This window comes from Parasteatoda tepidariorum, chromosome 4 (assembly GCF_043381705.1).
Source record: "Parasteatoda tepidariorum isolate YZ-2023 chromosome 4, CAS_Ptep_4.0, whole genome shotgun sequence".
In the NCBI taxonomy this organism is placed as follows: Eukaryota; Metazoa; Arthropoda; class Arachnida; order Araneae; family Theridiidae; genus Parasteatoda; species Parasteatoda tepidariorum.
This window is the reverse complement of record NC_092207.1, coordinates 14,695,577-14,714,391: the sequence shown is the minus strand read 5'-3', so window position 1 is coordinate 14,714,391 and position 18,815 is coordinate 14,695,577. Positions and strand designations below refer to the sequence as shown.

Below are 18,815 nucleotides of genomic sequence, written 5' to 3'. Positions count from 1 at the left end.
CACCCGAAACACTTTTTTAACTTTGAACTTTTATAAGTGCGGGGTTTTCCCGGGAAAATAGTTTCTTTCTTCTTCCAAACACTCTGAAGTGAAAAGGCAGAAAGTTCGAACTCCATCGTATATTTGCATTTTTCTTCTCTAATTTGTTTTTGCTGTTCTTGACAAAGACTTCATTCGTCATGCAATACGCAAGCTCGCATATGTACGTGAATAAATAAATAGCAGTTGGGCCTCATGTGAATCAATAGAAGGATTCACGCCGAATGCGGTTGTTGCACTTCCGATCAGCAACAGGGTTTAGGAATCTAATTTTTGCGGGAAAGTATTCTATAATTCCTTGACCGTGATAGGAGGTGCTTCAGCCGCATTTAATGAGAGTGCTCCTTCACGCTTTTGCGCTGAAAATGTAGTGAAAATATCGCTTTAGAGCTCAGAAAAAAAATATTTTCTAACTTTATAGATGGCAACAGTTAGCTTTATTTGTAAATAAAGAAAGCAATTTTGTTTGTGAGTGCCGGATTTGAAAAGTTGTTTTTTAATTTTATTAAAGACTCATATTTTATTAAAATGTTAAATATTTTTTTACAATTATACATTTTAGATTTTTCTGCAGCAGTTAAAGTCTTATTGATTCGTAGTGCAAAAACGTCAAAATGAAAACATCGTAAAGTCTGGCAAAGTTTCTTTCGACGACTTTTAAATACACTATTTTTCTCATTTATTTAATGACTCATTCATTATTTAATGACTAACATGTCAGTAGAAACAAGTTTTCATGAAATATGTATAGATTTAAAAAAGCTCTTTACAGCCCAACCGAGTGACTCATCAAAATGGAAGTTACTTAAAGAATTTTTCGATACTCTTAAAAACAGTGACTTTTCTACAACATCATCAGACTATTACTTCGTCACTGAAACGTTACTTGACTCTTTAAAACCAACATTATTTTCTGAGGAAGAGCAAGAGAAACTGTTTGATGGCATATTTCTTCAGGGAATTCATCATGAAGCTTTTATCGTTCTAGTCAAAAAATTTGGCGAGAGTTGGTAATCATTTGATATTTTATACATTTGTTGAGCAAATATGAAATTACCTAAGCTGTGACACCAAAATTTAGTTTGTGATCTAGAAAGTTTGCTTGTTTCGTAGGAAGAAACAGTAACATGGAGTGGCTACGAGTTATACCCTTTCTGCGATTTTTTTCGTAGGTCACTACCACTAAATAACGTCGCCAAAACTATTTTGGCTACTATAGTAACTTTGGTACTATTTTGGAGTAGATCTCTGTATGGTAATATCACCTGGAAATATTCCCACTTGGGAATGTTCCCGAATCAAGAACAACTACGATGGGGAAGATTTCCGTGTTGTGATGTGTGGCAGAATAATTGCCAAGTCTTGGAAACTTCCGTGAAGCAAATAATACGCTTAAAAAAAACATCACAGAAAGGGACAAACTCAAACTTTATAACTCGTAGTGACCTCTGGGCTGACATCAACATGTTTTTTTTTTTTTTTTAATTTACAAGTTTAAACTCTATTTGCCACCTTGGCAATTGTAATTGGCTTGACCGATTACGATACTAAAATATTCCCACCTCAATCGCTAAGACGTCAAATGGGTTTTAAATACAGTAAAAATAAAATACATGTAGGGGTTTGTCTGGGGGATACAAGTTATATCTTTCAATTTCAACCCCTTCTGTAATGTTTTTAATTAGTTTCTCATGAGCCACGGCTGAAAGTCGCCAAGACGTAGCGATTATTTTTGCGAAGATTATGATATGGAAATATTCCAAATAATTTAAACTTAAATTTAAGAGTGTAGCAATTTTTTCTCAAAGCTGCTAGAAATATTGATTTTTGATAAATGTAGAGGAATTCTGAATCCTTTCCTTAAATTCTTTCAATTAGCCAGGTGCAAGGAAATTAAACTATTCTTGTTTTAACTTTTGTTTATTTAATTTTTTGTGAATGTCTATTTTGTTCATTGTTTAAAAAAATGAATGAAAGGAAAAAAATTTTAAAAAATAAATAAATAAAAAGTTGACAAAGGTCTACATTTATTTTTTAATATTTGATATTTCTTTTATAATAAACTCACTCAGGTTGAAAAAAACCTCTTTCTGATGAAAAATGTCACATATTTGTACCTATGAAAAAGATACCCATATTTTTAAAGTATGTACCTAAGAAAGCTATTTAGCAGTTAAACCAGGAATCAGTTATTGTTCTATATAGTCATTTTGTGTGTGCAATACTTTCTTCTCTCTAATAAATAGTATTTTTAAACAGCATTATATTTTAAACAAATTATCAACATGCCTCGAAATTATTAGTGGTCCATCAGTCTGAGACCATTTAACATGGACCGCCATAATAAGCAGTTTTCTTCTGGTGGACTGTTGTCTGATCACTTTCGGTTGTGTTTAAAGAGCGTGTGTTGATTAATCTTTTTGTGGCAATGAAACAATGTTGAAGTTTTGATTCATCTCAATATCTGGTATGCCTCAATTAAGAGAAGCTTGACATCCAGACTTCTAACAAATTGCCATGTATGGGGAAGGGGTACAAAGTATAAGCAGGGTTTGAGAAAGCATTACTGGTCAAACAACGAACCTCACTTATCTCACGGTTGCAATTTTTCTCTTTCTGTTTTTTTTTTTTTTTTTTTTTTTTTTTTTTTTTTTTTTTNTTTTTTTTTTTTTTTTTTTTTTTTTTCATTATCAAATATCTAGATAAGTTTTTTAATGAAAGTATATTATACGCTTATTTAGCCAAGGTCAGGATCTTTTTCATCTTCAGATATGAAACCACGAAAAAAATTATTCCAATTAGTTTTACTTTCACATCTACAAAATCAAAAATTTTATGAAGAAGAATAAGTAAAAGAATAAAATTGACAATTTATTGTTGCGAAATTTGAACAAAGTTAGATTATGTTTGAATAAAAATCGTAAGTCATCTGCTAATAAATTTTGCTTTGCTGGATTAAAAAAAAAAAAAATCGAACTTAGACGTAAAATAATTATAAAAAAAACTAATATTTGTATCATTAATAATTTCATATCAGGATGTTACTCAATCATTTCTCTTTAAAAACGGTCCTTGAAGCGACTATACCACAAACACCTGTTATAAGAATGCGAGTAACGAAAAATATGATGAAGAGAGAGCCAGAAAAATTTTGTAACATTACTTGAAAATTTTCCCTTTTTTGAATTGAAATTGTTTAGTTTCTTTCCCTGGTCTAACATGCAATTATATGAGATGAATTAACATTTCTCTACTTTAAAAAAGTAGTTCTTAAGTTTTCTTCAATATTGTTAGAATATTGAATCTAAATAATGACATCTGTTTACAGTAAGTGACTGTATTATTTGTTAGATTTTTTTGAAAGAGCTTTAATATGTTTTTTCTCTTTGTATTTTTTAGTGAAGGCTATCAACAGAAAAAGATTCTCGATGTTTTACAAAAGTTTTTGAAAGGACCCAGTTTAGAAAATTTAATTTTATACCAATGCACAAGCCATGGAATTTGGGACCCAAGCTATGTTTTATTATCAAAAATTTGGAATGATTTGATAACCATTATTATATCATTGCCAGAGAGAATCGCAAATAAGACTAAAGGAGAAAATATTCCGTAAGTTGTTCAAAATTTTCTTTCTTTAATTCTGAACAGTAATTTAAAAAATTAAAAACTCTTATTATTTATTTGTGTTTTATAACCGCCGTTTTAACAGCCAATCAAATTTTGGATTTACAAATACTAATGTTCAACTCCATAGCCTTGTAATTTTGAACCTAATCCAGAAGACAAGGGAACTCCTGGATCAAAGTATTTGGAGAAAATTGCCTTTGTAGGGGCATTTTTGATGGAACTAAGCCGCATTTGTGTTACATGGAGAAGGAAACCTCCCACTGTTAGCCTGACCCTAATATATATATATATATATTTTTATCCGTTGTTGAACAGCCGACTCAATTTTGGAATTGCGACTACTAATGTTCAACTCCATAGCCTTGTCATTTTGAACCAATCCAGAAGACAAGGAAGCTCCTAGATCAGTACCCTCAGAGGTATTGATTTGTTATGGGCACATGGAGGACTTTGCGACTCGACAGATTTAATGTGCATCAGTCACCATTTTCTACACGGGGAATCTTCGGCCGACGGGGATCAAACCCACGAGATGGTGGGCATGGGCCCAGTGCCATACCAACCAGGCTATCTCGGCCCCAATATATTTGTATTGTAATAAATTTACAGCTTGAGTTATAAAATATACAATGAAATATTTTAAAATAGTTATTAAATTATCCTTTTCAGTTGAAAAGGCATTCCTTATTGAATAACATTTCTGCCTTTATCATTCCAAGCATTTACAAATATATTGAATTTAATTCATATTTTGCACAATGGATTATTATTCTGAATACTGACGACAAAGTTCTCCCCAGGAAGGTAAAGGTGCCAGGGTGCTTCCTCACAGAAAAAGGGCACTTTGAGTTAAAATTATCTAAATATGTAATAGAATGTAATAACTGAATTTCATCCTCAATTTTTTAATCCCCCTCTTATGCTATTTTATGTGTATATCTCACAAAATAATTCTCACTCATTATTAAAATAACTGAAAAATTGTAAGCTTTTGAAAAATAATTAAAGGCAAGTTAAAAGATAATCTCTGTATATAAATAATTTCAAAAATAGTAAGCTAAAAAAAAAGGGATTAATTGATGAATAACTAACTTAAATACTTTTTTTAAAATTTATTTTAAACTGTAAATTATAAAAAAAAACAAACATTTAATGGTGCATTTTTAAATAAGAGGTATTTATTTAAAAAAATATAATAGTAAAATTTAAAATCACTTTAATATATCCTCCCCAAAGAATAAAAGTTGTAAATATCTCTGGGGCTAAATATCTTGTGAACTTTAACTATATAACTAGACAGCTTAAGAAAATTCTTACTAGAATGGAAACTACTAGACTGGAACTTACTAGAATTAAAAATTAAAGTTAAATAATTATCAGTTTCTAAATAAATCAGATGTGGATTTTTTCTAAAACAGGTGTTTAAGAAAAAAATATTTTTTTGAAAAAATAAAAAGGTAGTGTTTTTATGGGATGGTGGCTTATTTTCACAAAAAGGGCAATGAGGACGCATTTACAGGGATCAAATGGCAAGCACTGTGGCCCACTCTTATTAATGCTTAGGAAGAACATCGCTGACTAATATGCTTAAATTCAATTTGTAAATTGGGTGAATTAATATTTGTTTAAATGCAAAATATAGCTTGCTCAATTGTTTCACCTTTTACAGTTATTTAATATCCATATTATTAATTTAATTGATTACTTAATAAAAATTAGCCTAATTAGCCAATTTATAAATTTATGCAAAAAACCTTAGTACATATATATAACCTTATTGCACGTAGTCGCGACTTCTCAAATTATATACAGAAACATTTTGAAACTCACTGCTGATAAAAAAAAAAGTTACAACATGTATATAATTTTTCTTCCGTTATCGTAATTGAAAATTCTGGGATCATTCTCAATCATTAATCTGTCAATTTTCTAAATCATTCAATTTCAGCTTTATATCTATAAATTTTTTCAAAATAATAGCTGAAAAATTGTTTAATAAATAAATTCTAAATCTTTTCGTGTATCTTGATTTAATTTATTTAAGTACTAATTTCATCAAGAGTTTTACAAAACTGTTGAATTAAGTATTTGAGAAAAATTTAAATACTTGTTATACGAGGGTTGTAAATTAAATAGTGGCAACTTAACCTTTAAACTCACAGAAGGACGGGCATGCGCAAATTAGATATGGGAGCTGTGAGGTGGGGCTGTTGTCGATCTGTAGAGTGCAAAAAAAAGTCGATTAGCTTAGAAGGGTAGTTGTTGTGTGGCGTTAAAGTGAGGAGTTTCGTTTCCATCGCTCTAAAGCATGTTTTCAAAAGGTGATCAGCGGTCGTGGCTTACAATCGAGGTTGCCCGTGGCAAAAATGCAACAGAATGCTATCGAGGATTAGTGGAAGCCTTTGGAGCAAATGCTTTACCATATAGGACAGTAGCACGATGGATTCAAGCATCTTGTCTTTTTTCGTCAATAAGCCTTTTCACAACATGCTTTAGAGCGATGGAAACGAAACTCCTCACTTCAACGTCAAGCAACAACTACCCTTCTAAGCAAATCGACTGTTTTTTGCACTCTACACATCGACAACAGCGCCACCTCACCGCACCCATACCCTATTTACGCATGCGCGAACTTTTGTGAGTTTCAAGGTTAAGTTGCCACTATTTAATTTACAACCCTCGTATAATCATGTTATTTTCAGTATATTTCAAAATATAAGCTTTTTTTCCATGCATTAACAGTAAATTAATTAGTCTCTTCTTTATTTTTAGAAAACTATTTAGGAATAATTTCTATGTGCCTCTTCTTGCATCAAATATTATTAAAGTTCTTTCAGTGTTACGTGACAAAATCTCTAATGGACAAAACTGTACTCTGGAATTTATTGGAAGTCTTCTTGGAAGATTATGCATCACTGGAAATACAGGTATAGTCTTGTATTTCTTTCTCTTTTTTTAGAAAAACATTTTTAATGCAGTTATTAGAAAAACTTGTCTTCTTGATATTTATTTTATATCTTGTGCATACAGTGCTATTGCTAATGATGCTATTATGATATATTTTCTGTGCCGGCCTTAATTAAGAGGTACAATTTATTTGATAAAAATTATGAAGTACTTTTTCTTTCTCTCTTTCCTTTTCTTTTCTTTACAGTATTTATACTATAATTAACCTCTATAATCAGATATAGTAAATATTCTGCTTATGCAGGTTAAATCTTTTTAATAAATTCTGATTATTGAGTTTATTATTAAAAGTGCTTTCCAGTAATAAACTGTAATTATCCACTATAAGCAGGTATAATAAATAGTCTGATTATAGGATTCAATCTCTCAATAAATATTGAATATCAATTTTTGATAATAGTGCTTTACAGTATTTATTCTAATATGACCTGTTAATAAATGTCTTTTCTATTCAAATAGGCATATAGATATTTCAATTTAAAATTCAAAGTTTATTGCTCCGGACAACTTCATTCCTTTTTTAAATGAACCATTTGTACAGAACAGCATTATAATCTAAATACAGTAGGAAACCGATTATCCGGAACGATCGGGACCATCGCTATTCCGGACAACTTCATTCCTTTTTTAAATAAACCATTTGTACAGAACAGCATTATAATTTAAATACAGTAGGAAACCGATTATCCGGCACGATCGGGACCATCGCTATTCCGGATAACTGATTTTTCCGGTTTTCTGAATCGCAACAAAAAGCCATTTTTTTTATTGTTAAACCCAACTAAAAAATAATATTTTGAATTATCTTAAAAAGAAGAAAAAACTATGAAGTAATACACTAATGATTATTTCCAAAATGATGGTAAGGTAAACATCTTTCAAAAAAGAAAGAAAAATCCTAAAATCTTATGAGGAAAAAAATTTAGTTTTTAAAAATGGCAGGAAAATTTATTGAATTTCGTTCCGGTTTTTTGGTTTTCCGGTTTTCTGATTTCCGGATAACAGGTTCTGTACTGTACTTAGCTGATATCGATGGCTTTTGAAGTTGACATTAATTATTTTTTTTAAACGCTTTCTTTTGATTACATTCACAATACAATATTGTATTTTTCCTATACTGATTACATAACACACTTCCTTTTTACAGAAATATATGCAGTGATAGTCAAACTAAACTACAGTAACGCTAGTAATAATGTAAAGACGGGTGAAACAAGAAAAATCAAACAAATTCCTTTATAGAATCTAAAGCAATCAACCTCACCAACTTACCTAGAAATTTTTGAAGTTGTGTAGTTAATAATTTATAATAAAATTACTTTTAATAAACAACATTAAATTATGATTTTAAATGTGTGATCTTAATGTATGATCTTAAATCTTTGATCCTATTTAAAATCTATGCCATTTTTGTGTTAATCTTAATTTTCATTATTAAAAGTGTTGCTATAAATTTAATACAGATTAATAGACATAGTATGCTTTGTATTTTTTTACCATTATTTTATTTCTTTACTCTTTATTTTCTTTAAATTGAATCTAATGTTTATTTCTTATTTTGTAGAGATACTGTCAAAAAAGCTGTGTGTTGAATTCATTAAGCGTACAGAGTCTGATTTTATTTGGAGAAAGCTTTCTCAAAATTTATTTAAGAAAATGCCAATGAGCTCTTTGGAGCTATTTGTTACCCATATGCTGCTTATAATTCCTTGGTATAGTTAGATTCTTATTATTATTATATATCTTAATTTAAATATTCTTATACTTTATTTTATTCATATACCAAACCATTTAAAATCCCTTGTCAATTTTTTTTTAAAAAAAATGGTTAATAAGGATATAAAGTTAACATTCTCTACTAACCAAATTACATTAAATAAAATATTGACATTAATATTTTATTTAATTTTTAGAAATATTTTATTTGTGACAAACCTAATCTATAACTCATGTGCCATCAAGGGTTCCAGGTGCATATTCTGTTTAAAAAAAATGTTGGGTTTTTTTATTATTTTTAAAAATGTATAATTCTAATTTATAGTGGTTTGTGTATAGTAAAGAGTTTTTTGAGCCTTTTTTTGTTGCAGAACTTCTGCGTCTAATTCTTGTAAATAACTCTGATATTTATTTTGAAAAATTTTGAATGCCATTCTTTCAAAAGTAATAAATGAATAATTTCTTATTTTAATTTGAGTGTTTGAGTATCAGAAACTGCAGAATGTCAGTTATTTAAAAAGATAAACAGTAAATTATTACTATATAATAATATGCTGATATAAATATTAAGTTTCATGTTGCCCTCTATTACTCTTATGTATCATTCTGAAATTTTTACAAAATTATCGAACAAAAAAAGTTTTTTTAAATTTTTCTCTCAATATCTTTCCCTGTTTTTTTAAGCTTTTCGTTATCTAAGATAAATGAGTAAACATTTTATTTTTAGGTATGGCTATGTTGAATGGATATTAGGAGAAGAAACGATAAAGACTGAAAAGTTAAATTATTTATTAACAAATAAATTAATCACATTCAAACATTTTGAGCAAGTAAGATCTTTTATTCATTTCTGATATTCTGATATTCTTTTTTTTCATGTGTTCATACAAAATGGTGTTTTTGATAGAACACTGTCTTATTTCTACACACACACACAAAAAAAAACAGCAATCACTCCTAATTTTGTTGAGAAATTTTCGTGTGTAAACTAGAAAATTTTTTTTTCTTTCAAAAATTGAGTTGGAAAAATTATTTTATGAGAAAAAAATTTTGTTGATGATTCTTTTTCAACTAACAGAAAATTTATGTTGAGTAATTTTTAATTTTTTTTATTTATGTTTGTTTCTTACATTACACAAATTTTCACATGCAAATTCAATTACTTCTGTTTGTGTTATAAAAACATACTGAAAACCATAGATCTTGCATTTACAAAAGAAATTTAAAATCTTGTAATGCTCTTCTTTTAGATAATGCTTTTTTAGATAATTAGTGTAAACTCTAAGTTTATATTAGAATTGTAATTTAAATTAATGTGTAAGATTTTTAGAATTATGTATATGTTTTTTTTCTTCTTCATTTTTTTAGAAATTAATTCTTCAAAATATTATTGGTCATTTTGCTAGCTCAGAAAGTCGCCAAGATCACTTTTGGAAGGTTAGTAAATGCTGATTACTTGTTACACTTGATCGACTATTTTTCTGAATTGCATTTTTTTCATATATATAAAAACTTCAGCACTTAATTATTCTCTTACTTCAAGATACTGATCTTTATTAATCTCTGAGACTTCAAATAGTCAGAAAAAAAAGGGGAAGGACCAATCTGAAATATAATTTAATGTTAAATTAAAAATATAAATTAAAATGTATTAATTATGATAAGCTAAATAAAAACATGATGTTAAAAGTTATTCACATTTATTTTTCTAAAAAAATAACTGTTTTCGTATTATTTGTTTTATTTTTATACAGAATTTTAATATCTTGGTATCATTTTATTTATGAGTGAGTTTACGTATTCATACTTTATAGCATTTGATTATAGCAATTCTCATGCTTCTTGAAATTGTCAATTTAAAAAATATGGGATTTGTAGTAATGTAGACCTTAAGTATGGGATTTGTTAGTTTAATAGTATTAATAAAATTTGATTATGATATTTTGACTGTTCTTTATATAATTATAAAATTAGGTTTTGCTGTATTTATTTGAAGAACTACTATTATTTTTATTTCACAAAATGTTTCATTAAATTTATTTATTGTTGTTTTGTAATTTTCACTTATTTGAAATGTTTTATGTAGTTTCGATATTAATTTATTTAACTAAACTTGATTGCAATTATAAACAGTATAAATTTTTTTTTCGATGTATTTTTTTTTTTTTTGGAAAGAGAATTTCTTCCACTTGAGATAGAAGAAACTTATTTCTTCTATGACGATTTTTTCCCACTGTGAATGAAAATTGCCATACCTGATTTAACATTAAGGAAACTTCATAAAAGTGAAATTTATATCTAATGTTAATTTTCTTCAAAACTTTTATGTGTGTTTTCAAATAAAATCAAAACTATTCAGGAAGTCTTTATAATTTGACTGTCTAAAAATTTTACCTTTTCGAATGTTTAAATATTTTTAACTGATGCCATATTTTCATTTTTTCCTGATATTGAAGTCAAATAAAATTGGAAAATATGTTCTTAGAATATCATTATGTTTATCATCTGCTGACTTATTTTAAAATCATTTTTCAGTCTAACTTTTTTGATATTAAGTGAAGTTTTGCAATGATTAATTTATACTTCATAAAGAATATTTATTTCTATTCTATATGTTAGAACATATTTATTTGAACTTATATTGCACAAAATATTTTCTTGTTTATTACAAAACTTCTCATAATTCTTTCATATCTAATAGATTTTTCAGTTATTGCTCAAAGATTGGACTAATGCTTATAACCTTAAGTATCAAAGCCATGACCAACAAATGTATATTGCTGTTGCTTTGATGATATGCTGTGGGTGGTTTAAATTATTGAAAAATGCTGATAGGACAAAAGGTAAAATAAAACTTCTTATTAAATTATTTTACATCATAGTTTTATTTAAAGTCTTTATTTATCTATAAGTTGAAGTCTTTATTTATCTCCAATTGCTTACAAAATTAAAAAAAAAATCTGATATAATCTAAGCAATCGACAAAAATCCTTATTTTTCTGTAAGAGTAAAAGTATCCAATACCTTGCTGTAAACTTTTATTTTCACATGTTATTCATTAAAAACAAAAGGAATAATTTTAATTTACTTCCTATATGCTTTCATTTTTATTGCAAAGTTCATTTAAGTGAAATTTTTTTTAATTCTAACTGAAATGATTTTAAAATAATACCGTAAACCGGGGCGAGTCTACCCATTTTTTCAGATTGTCAACCTTCAAGTGGTCAAACTTTTGTAAATATTAAAGAAAAAAGGCTTTTAATAGGTGTTTCGGAATCGCTATTTATCCCTCTTTAAAGCTGTGAAATCGATTTTAGAAAATATTAACAGTTACGCTGTTACTGTATATTTTTATAGAACTGCTGACAAATCTCTCGTATGGGGCGAGTCTACCCATTCTACTAAAATGAATGTTAACATTGTAAATAATCAAATTTTACTATTAAATTGTTATTTTAGTTACTATATAGGATATTTATGAAGTAAAATTCATAACTTTATTATATATTCCATTTTTTTATTCATAAAATAACACAAATTGAGTATTTGATCGATTATCACATTTTGATCACAGTTTTGTTTTTATAATCATTAACATTATAAAATAACATTTTTTTCTGATTATTGTTGATAAAAATAAATTAAAATTAATATAAATTTACAATTAAATAATTAATAAATAATAATAATTAAAGATTATTAACAAAATCGAAATTCAAACATTGGGAATCATGAAAAATCCTTTTCCCATTCTTTTGGGAGGTAATAATAATTTATAAATAATAATTTATTTAACTTGCATTAAATAAAAAAAGTTAATTTTGTAATATAAAAATTGAAAAAATAGGTAAAATAAACATATTTTATATTTACATTTATATTTAACCTATAAATTTTCTTATTAATGATAAATTTATCAATGCAGAATTAAAATAATATACTCAAATTCATTTAAAATGACTTAATTTTAATATAAACAAAGTTCTAAATTATATTATTATGCTTTATTAAAACTAAATACGAATGGGTAGACTCGCCCCGCGAATTCTGGCTTTTTGTTTACAACAGCAAAACTTACATTCTTTTTGTTTTTTTTCATATAAAATTAATGTAATCTTAGTCTTAGATAAGTTTATCACTTAACCAAAGTGAAAATAGTAATAATAATAATATACTTACGGAGCACCAACTAAAAGTTTGCTGATTTTCAATACAAATCTCTCAAAAGACGTTTGAACAGGTCGGTTAAAAAAACACCAAATAAATAAAAACGGATCAAACTACTACAGTGCCATCTTCCTTAGAGTCTGAATTAAGTCCTCCATCGGTAAAAAGAATTTACTTGCAATTTAAAATAGTGAAAATTAAATAAAACTAAAATGGGTAGACTCGCCCCTGGATGAGTAGACTCGCCCCGGTTTACGGTAGTTTTTTTTTATGAACTAAAAGTCAGTTATTTTATGAGTATTCAATGTTGTAGCCTATCTGTCTGATATTTTGAATGGTACACAACTACGAATTGGAAATCCTGATAAATTTGTTCAAACAATCGGAATGGTAGTAGCAGCTGATTTACTGTCTGTTATGGATCCAAATGCTGAAAAACTGAAATTTGAGGTATGCTAAAAAAAAAAACTTTTGTGTAATAATGAAAGTCTTATTTCATTTTTAGATTAAGATATTAGCTGAAAATTTAACTACAACATGTTAAAAGTTGACATATTAATCAGATACAGTCGTGCACAGAAGCGTAATCTCATGGATTGGATGTCCCTAGAAAGGAAGTGTAAGAGAGGACACACAAAAAGATACATATTTATAAAAATCTGTATTTTGAACACATTTTTTTATATAAATGAAACACAAATTAATCAATGATAATAAATGTCTTATTTAAAAAAATTCTTAAAATGTTTTACTTGAACAAAATATATCTTTTAAAAGTTTTAATGCCCTTATTTGTTGACTGGATGTCTCGTTTGGTTAAATATCTTGATCCTTTGCCCCGTGCAAACTTCTTTACTGATCAGATGTCTCAAGAATCAATTTTTGAATCCATTAAAAAATACCTAGATGAGCACAGATTTGTACATGGACTGACATACAATCATTCTCAAAAGTTAATATTTTAATCTTCTTTTTTTGTAAAGTATCTGACTGATTTTAATAAAAATTTTTGTTTTAAAAAAGGCTTAATTAAAATTTTAATTTCATACTTGATCAGATGGAATAGAATTCGAAATATTATAAATTTAAAGTAAAGTTTAAAAATCTATAAAATATATTTTCTAAAATAAGGGCAAATTTGTGCCTGAGAAATTTTTCATATTATGCTAAGAGCTCTTCAATAAATTGAGATGCATAAATTTCAAAATAATTTTTTTTTTCTAGATCAATAATGTGATTGCCTATGTTTTAAACTAAAATTTTAAGAAATAATTTAAAAAAAACAATGAAATAAAATTTAATATATTGTTTAATATTAAATTTGTAAAGAAAAATTCTAAATATTTTTACTTAAAACTTAATAAAAATAAACAAATTCAAACTTAGCTCTTAACTTTTAGTTCAAAACATTGCTAACATTATATAAAATCTACATTCAAAATTTCAAAGAATTATGTAACAAACTTCTTGTGTAATGTGAATTATCGTGGAGAAAGTTTTTTGAAACCAATGTTTTTCAGAAAAAAATGCATATAAAATTCTGAAACGTAAGAAAATTCTGCCAACAAAAAAAATAATTATTTGAAAATTAATTTCTGAGAATGAATTTTTTCTTAAAAATGTAATTTATTCAAATAAATAAGGTTTCAAGTACTCAAAGCGAAACATTTAACTTAAAACATTTCAGTTTTGTTTTTGTGAGTTTATTTCCAGTTTCGTTTTTGTCTGTCAGCATAAAAAAAACAACTGTAACTTTATTTCTAAAAATCAGAGATGAAAATTTTAAACAGTTTTAAAAAGCTTATGAACCCAAATTTAAATATTGGATAATAAAAAAAAATTCTGTGAAATCTTCAATTTTCACTCAGTCTGGTTATTGTAAGTAAAATAGTTATCAAAACTGAATGTAACTGTTTAGATATTATGTGAGTCAATGTGAGAGCAACATCTTGCAACTTTTATTTAATGCACAGAATAAGTGTAGTTATTTGGTAATTTTTTATTATATTGTATGTCATTCTGATGGTAAATAGTAATTATTTAAAATTTAATTTCCTGATTGAAATGGTTTCCAACAAATCATTATTTATTATTTTAGGAAATTAGTGATACAAAGATGGTGGAATATCTTCAAAGCTTTACCAAAATTCAACATAGTCCAGGAAAAGACTTAATGTAAAAAAAAAAATTTCGATTTATTATTATTAAGATTTGTTTTTATGACTGGATCTTAAAATTTTTTCAATGCTTCGTTACTTTCATGCATAAAAATATAAGCTTCTCTCTTAACTTTTGATCAATCTCCTAACAAGTATTCAAAATGTAATTAAAATTTTATTCTTCTTTTAGTTTCTTTGAGGAAGATCTAAAGTGTTTCAAAGAAGTAGAATCCTCAAAAAAGAAATGGGATAGTCAACATCTTGAAAAGAATGCTCCAGAAAAGCAAAATGTTGCTCCTTTGGATGATAGGTAAAGTTGAATGGGTTTCATTGCTTGCATTTTAGCATTGCAAAAGTTCTCCTTTACTTTTCTTCAATGTCTTTAAAAAATGTTTCTGTTTAAATGTCAATCTATTGTGACTAAGATTTGAGGAGAGGTTATAAAAATAGGACTACATTGAAACACATTAAAAAAAAAAAGCAAAGTTGTTTTTAGCGATAAAATAGGGATTTTGTGCTTTTCATATAGAAAACATTTCAAATGACTTATTTTAATTACAAATCTATTTAAATATATTTTAATGCAAGACACTCAAAATAATGAAGTTCATATGAGACAGTCGTAATATTGAGGCTAATAAAATTAAAAAATATTTATCGTTATCAATGATTTTTATCTACGTGAAAAAATCTTGCCCAATGGGTAATTTTTAAAAAGTGCAATAATTTTTTAATTGTTGAAGATATTTGTTCTTTCGAAAGCCCAGATAATTCTTTCTAGAAGTTTATATATATAGTTTGAAATTTTTACTTTGCTTTGAGTTTAACACTCTAAAAACTATGCCTTTTTTTAATTTTCTCTGCAAAGGAGCTTCAAAAAACACCCTTAATCATGAATACATGTAGAAAGAATTTTATATAAATTATTGAACAGCCAACCCAATTCTGAATTTACGACCATCTTTGTTCAACTTCGTAGCCTTGTAACTTTGAACCCAATCCAAAAGACAAGGTGACTCCTGGATATAGCATTGGGACAAACTACCCTTCGTGGGGGACTTCTTAATAGAACTAACTAGTTTTTGCATTGCATGAAGAGGAAAACCACCGAAACCTCCCACAGCTAGCCTGATAGCAAAGGGATTCTACCCCATCATCAGTCTGCCGCAGAAGATATGTTACATCAGCATTATGGGCGTGCAAGTCATGAGCAGAATTTTGTATCAACCAGCCATCGCTGGGATTTGAACTTAGGTCACCTCATTATAAGATGAACACTCTATCCTCTGAGCCATTGTGGCTCCATGTAAAAAGAATTAAACAAAAATTAAACTCTAGGACTGACCGTAAAATATGTACAAATAGTTTCTGGGAGATCTTGTTGATTACATTTATCATTAACACTACCAGTTCTTAGTTTCATGAAGTTATTCACCCATATAGAAAAACTCACTAAAGTACGAAGAATTAAAAGTCATAAAAATTTTGCTAAATGTTTTTAGTTTGAAAATTGTGGGGTCTTGCAGCTTGGAAAAGACTAAAATATAGTGATGTTTCCTTTCAGTGATGATGATTTAGAACCTTTTGACATGACTAGTGATCTTGTTTTAAAGAAACCTAAATACCCTTTGTACTTAAATGACTGTTTGCATGGGATCATTGAACAAGAAGACAGAGATTGGCTAGAACAATGCCTAAAGCATGCTGAAAAATTAATAACTACAAATTCTGATACTCTTCATGAGGTAAATTTAATTTTTGTGTATTTATTACAATTATAGAAATTATGTACAGTTCAGCTATCCTATTTATAGTAGTATTAATTACAGGCTTCCAATGCTCTGAAAATTTTTTTAAAGTGGTAGCTGAGATAAATCTAGATGTTTTAAGCTATCAATAAATTTTTAGTTTAAAGTGAAAAAAATTCCGTTATATTGGAGTGAAAAAAATTTTGTTGGAATAATTTCGTAATTCTCAAATGAAAGCTAAATTTAAGTATTTTTCAGTAGTATTGCAAAATCTTAGCTATTATTCATTTAATTTTTCCAGGTTATGGGAACCCTGCTATTAGTTATAAATTATTTTGCGTATTCCTTTATTACTAGTTCTGATGTTTAGATAACAATGTTTTACGTGTGCAGGCAAAGTGGATGACATTTTTTATTTGTTTCTGTTATCAGTATCTGAAAATGAATATAATATCATCTTATTTGCTTTTTACTATCATAACTCTTGATCTTTATTAAACGAACTTGTGTTGGTGACCATTTGACAAATTACTCTCCTTCCTACGAAGGAAAAATTCTTATGCTATATTTAAGAATCCTGTCTTATACTCCAAAAAAATTACATCTTATTTTGCTTCTTGAACATCTTATAATTGAAATCAACATTCAAGCAATGATGTTAAAAGCTGCTGCACCTCATTTCATTTTTTCCTTGCACCTTGCAAAAATTTATCACAATTTGGATACTTGTTTAAGTTATAATGTTAGTTGAAGCCAAATATGTGAATGAATATATAATATCTAGTAAAAAAACCGAAAGCTCTTATTATTGAAACAAAATTTTGGAAATTTTATTTTAATTGTAAAATAATATTTTAAAGCGTGATATAGCGAGAAAATGTGGACATCCTACATCGTTTAACGTTAAATATGCATTTATTTTTTAATAAAGACAATTCCATCTGCTTTTATGAGTTATCATAGTATTTTTGCCCTCCAAAAAAAAGTTTTAAATTTATAAAAACGAAATTATAAAATTACTAAATTGTAAAATTTATTCCACCAGCTCCAAAAATGTGGGAAATTTAATGGATGTCAAGAAAAAAGTTTATTTCTTTTTAAACTATTTTTCCCCAAAGATCTTTCTACTTCTTCTGTAACATATTATATGAACTAAGTTGGCAAATTTGTCAATTTAAGTTAAAAAATTCTTATTGTAAAAATTATGTTCTATATTTTAGCTTGCTGAAGAAATGACTAAAGTTGTGCTCCATTTAGAGAACAAGTATAACATTGAAAACTTTGAGAGTATGAGGATGAAAATATTAGTTTGCCTTGCAACGCATTGTCCTTTACCTGTAAGTTACCATGTTTCAAAAACTTGCCAATAATTTAAATTTACTTATGTGTTAAAATTTTAAAGTGATAAAAATAATTACTGACTATTAAAAATGAAGGAAAAATTACTATCTGTAAAATATGTTCTTTTCCCCTCTCGTATAAGTAGAATGTTTCACTCACTATTGTTTATTTAATTTTTTAATATACTTATTTTGCATTTTCACTTTTTTTTGCACAAATTGTATTTTTTTCATGATATTTTTTTTAAATTTAAAAATATTAAGTATTTTTTTAATGAATATATAAAAAACCAAAAAGAAAGATAGAAAATGATTATTAATGCCCGAAAAGTTGTCTATGTATAAAAAATACCAACATTAAAAAAAGGGGACAAAAAAATTTGTTGATTTTGAGTAGATATTTATTTTACAGTTCTGAAACTTTAGATCCAAAGATACATATTAATCTAACTTGCATTACAGAAAATAGAATAAATTTCTAAATATTACATATCAGCTCACTTTTTATTACAAATAATTTCTATGGGCTACTGAGCAGACTGTAAAAATAGAGTAACAGTTTGAATAAACTGCTGAAATGAAAGAAAGTCCATAATGTGTATTTAAATGTTATTGATTTCAACTGCTTTTTTGTATAGAAAAAAAAAGATGCAATAAGATTTTTGACAGATTTTTATTCTTGTTAAGAACCAGCATTGAAAAATACTCTTAAGAAGATATATCTGTACATAATATGGTTTTTACTTATTTATTTTCATTTTATATATATCTATATATATGTAATATAAAAAGCTTTCACTAATCTTTTTATGTCATTCCTTTTCTGTAAATTATTCTATTTATTATTCTAAACAAAACACTCTTCCTCACACTTTAATATTCACTTCCTGTCTTTTAATCTGTTTTTAGTTTAAGAATGCATTAATTAACATTTTAACACTTTTCCTTTTTCAAACTTGTGAGAAACATATTTTTCTCTCCACCCATTTAATAGATCAATTATAATTATTAAGATTTTCCCCATTTCCTAAAATGATACATTTTATGGATTT

At 27.2% G+C, this 18,815-nt stretch overlaps 1 protein-coding gene across 2 annotated transcripts in view; it reads left to right on the top strand.

The window, feature by feature from the left end:
* The first annotated feature begins 401 nt into the window (after positions 1–401).
* LOC107441420 (telomere length regulation protein TEL2 homolog) overlaps positions 402–18,815 on the top strand; it is a 31,641-nt gene continuing 13,227 nt past the window's right edge. The window contains exons 1-12 of one of the 2 annotated variants that reach the window (XM_021146641.3): positions 402–1,049; positions 3,439–3,648; positions 6,439–6,593; positions 8,198–8,345; positions 9,077–9,179; positions 9,718–9,786; positions 11,051–11,192; positions 12,830–12,966; positions 14,615–14,691; positions 14,866–14,985; positions 16,240–16,420; positions 17,644–17,760. In XM_021146641.3, coding sequence (XP_021002300.1) covers positions 745–1,049; positions 3,439–3,648; positions 6,439–6,593; positions 8,198–8,345; positions 9,077–9,179; positions 9,718–9,786; positions 11,051–11,192; positions 12,830–12,966; positions 14,615–14,691; positions 14,866–14,985; positions 16,240–16,420; positions 17,644–17,760 — 1,764 coding nt within the window. In that variant the 5' untranslated portion in view covers positions 402–744. The remainder of the gene's footprint in view (positions 1,050–3,438; positions 3,649–6,438; positions 6,594–8,197; positions 8,346–9,076; positions 9,180–9,717; positions 9,787–11,050; positions 11,193–12,829; positions 12,967–14,614; positions 14,692–14,865; positions 14,986–16,239; positions 16,421–17,643; positions 17,761–18,815) is intronic. The other variant, XM_071179454.1, reaches the window with a different exon arrangement.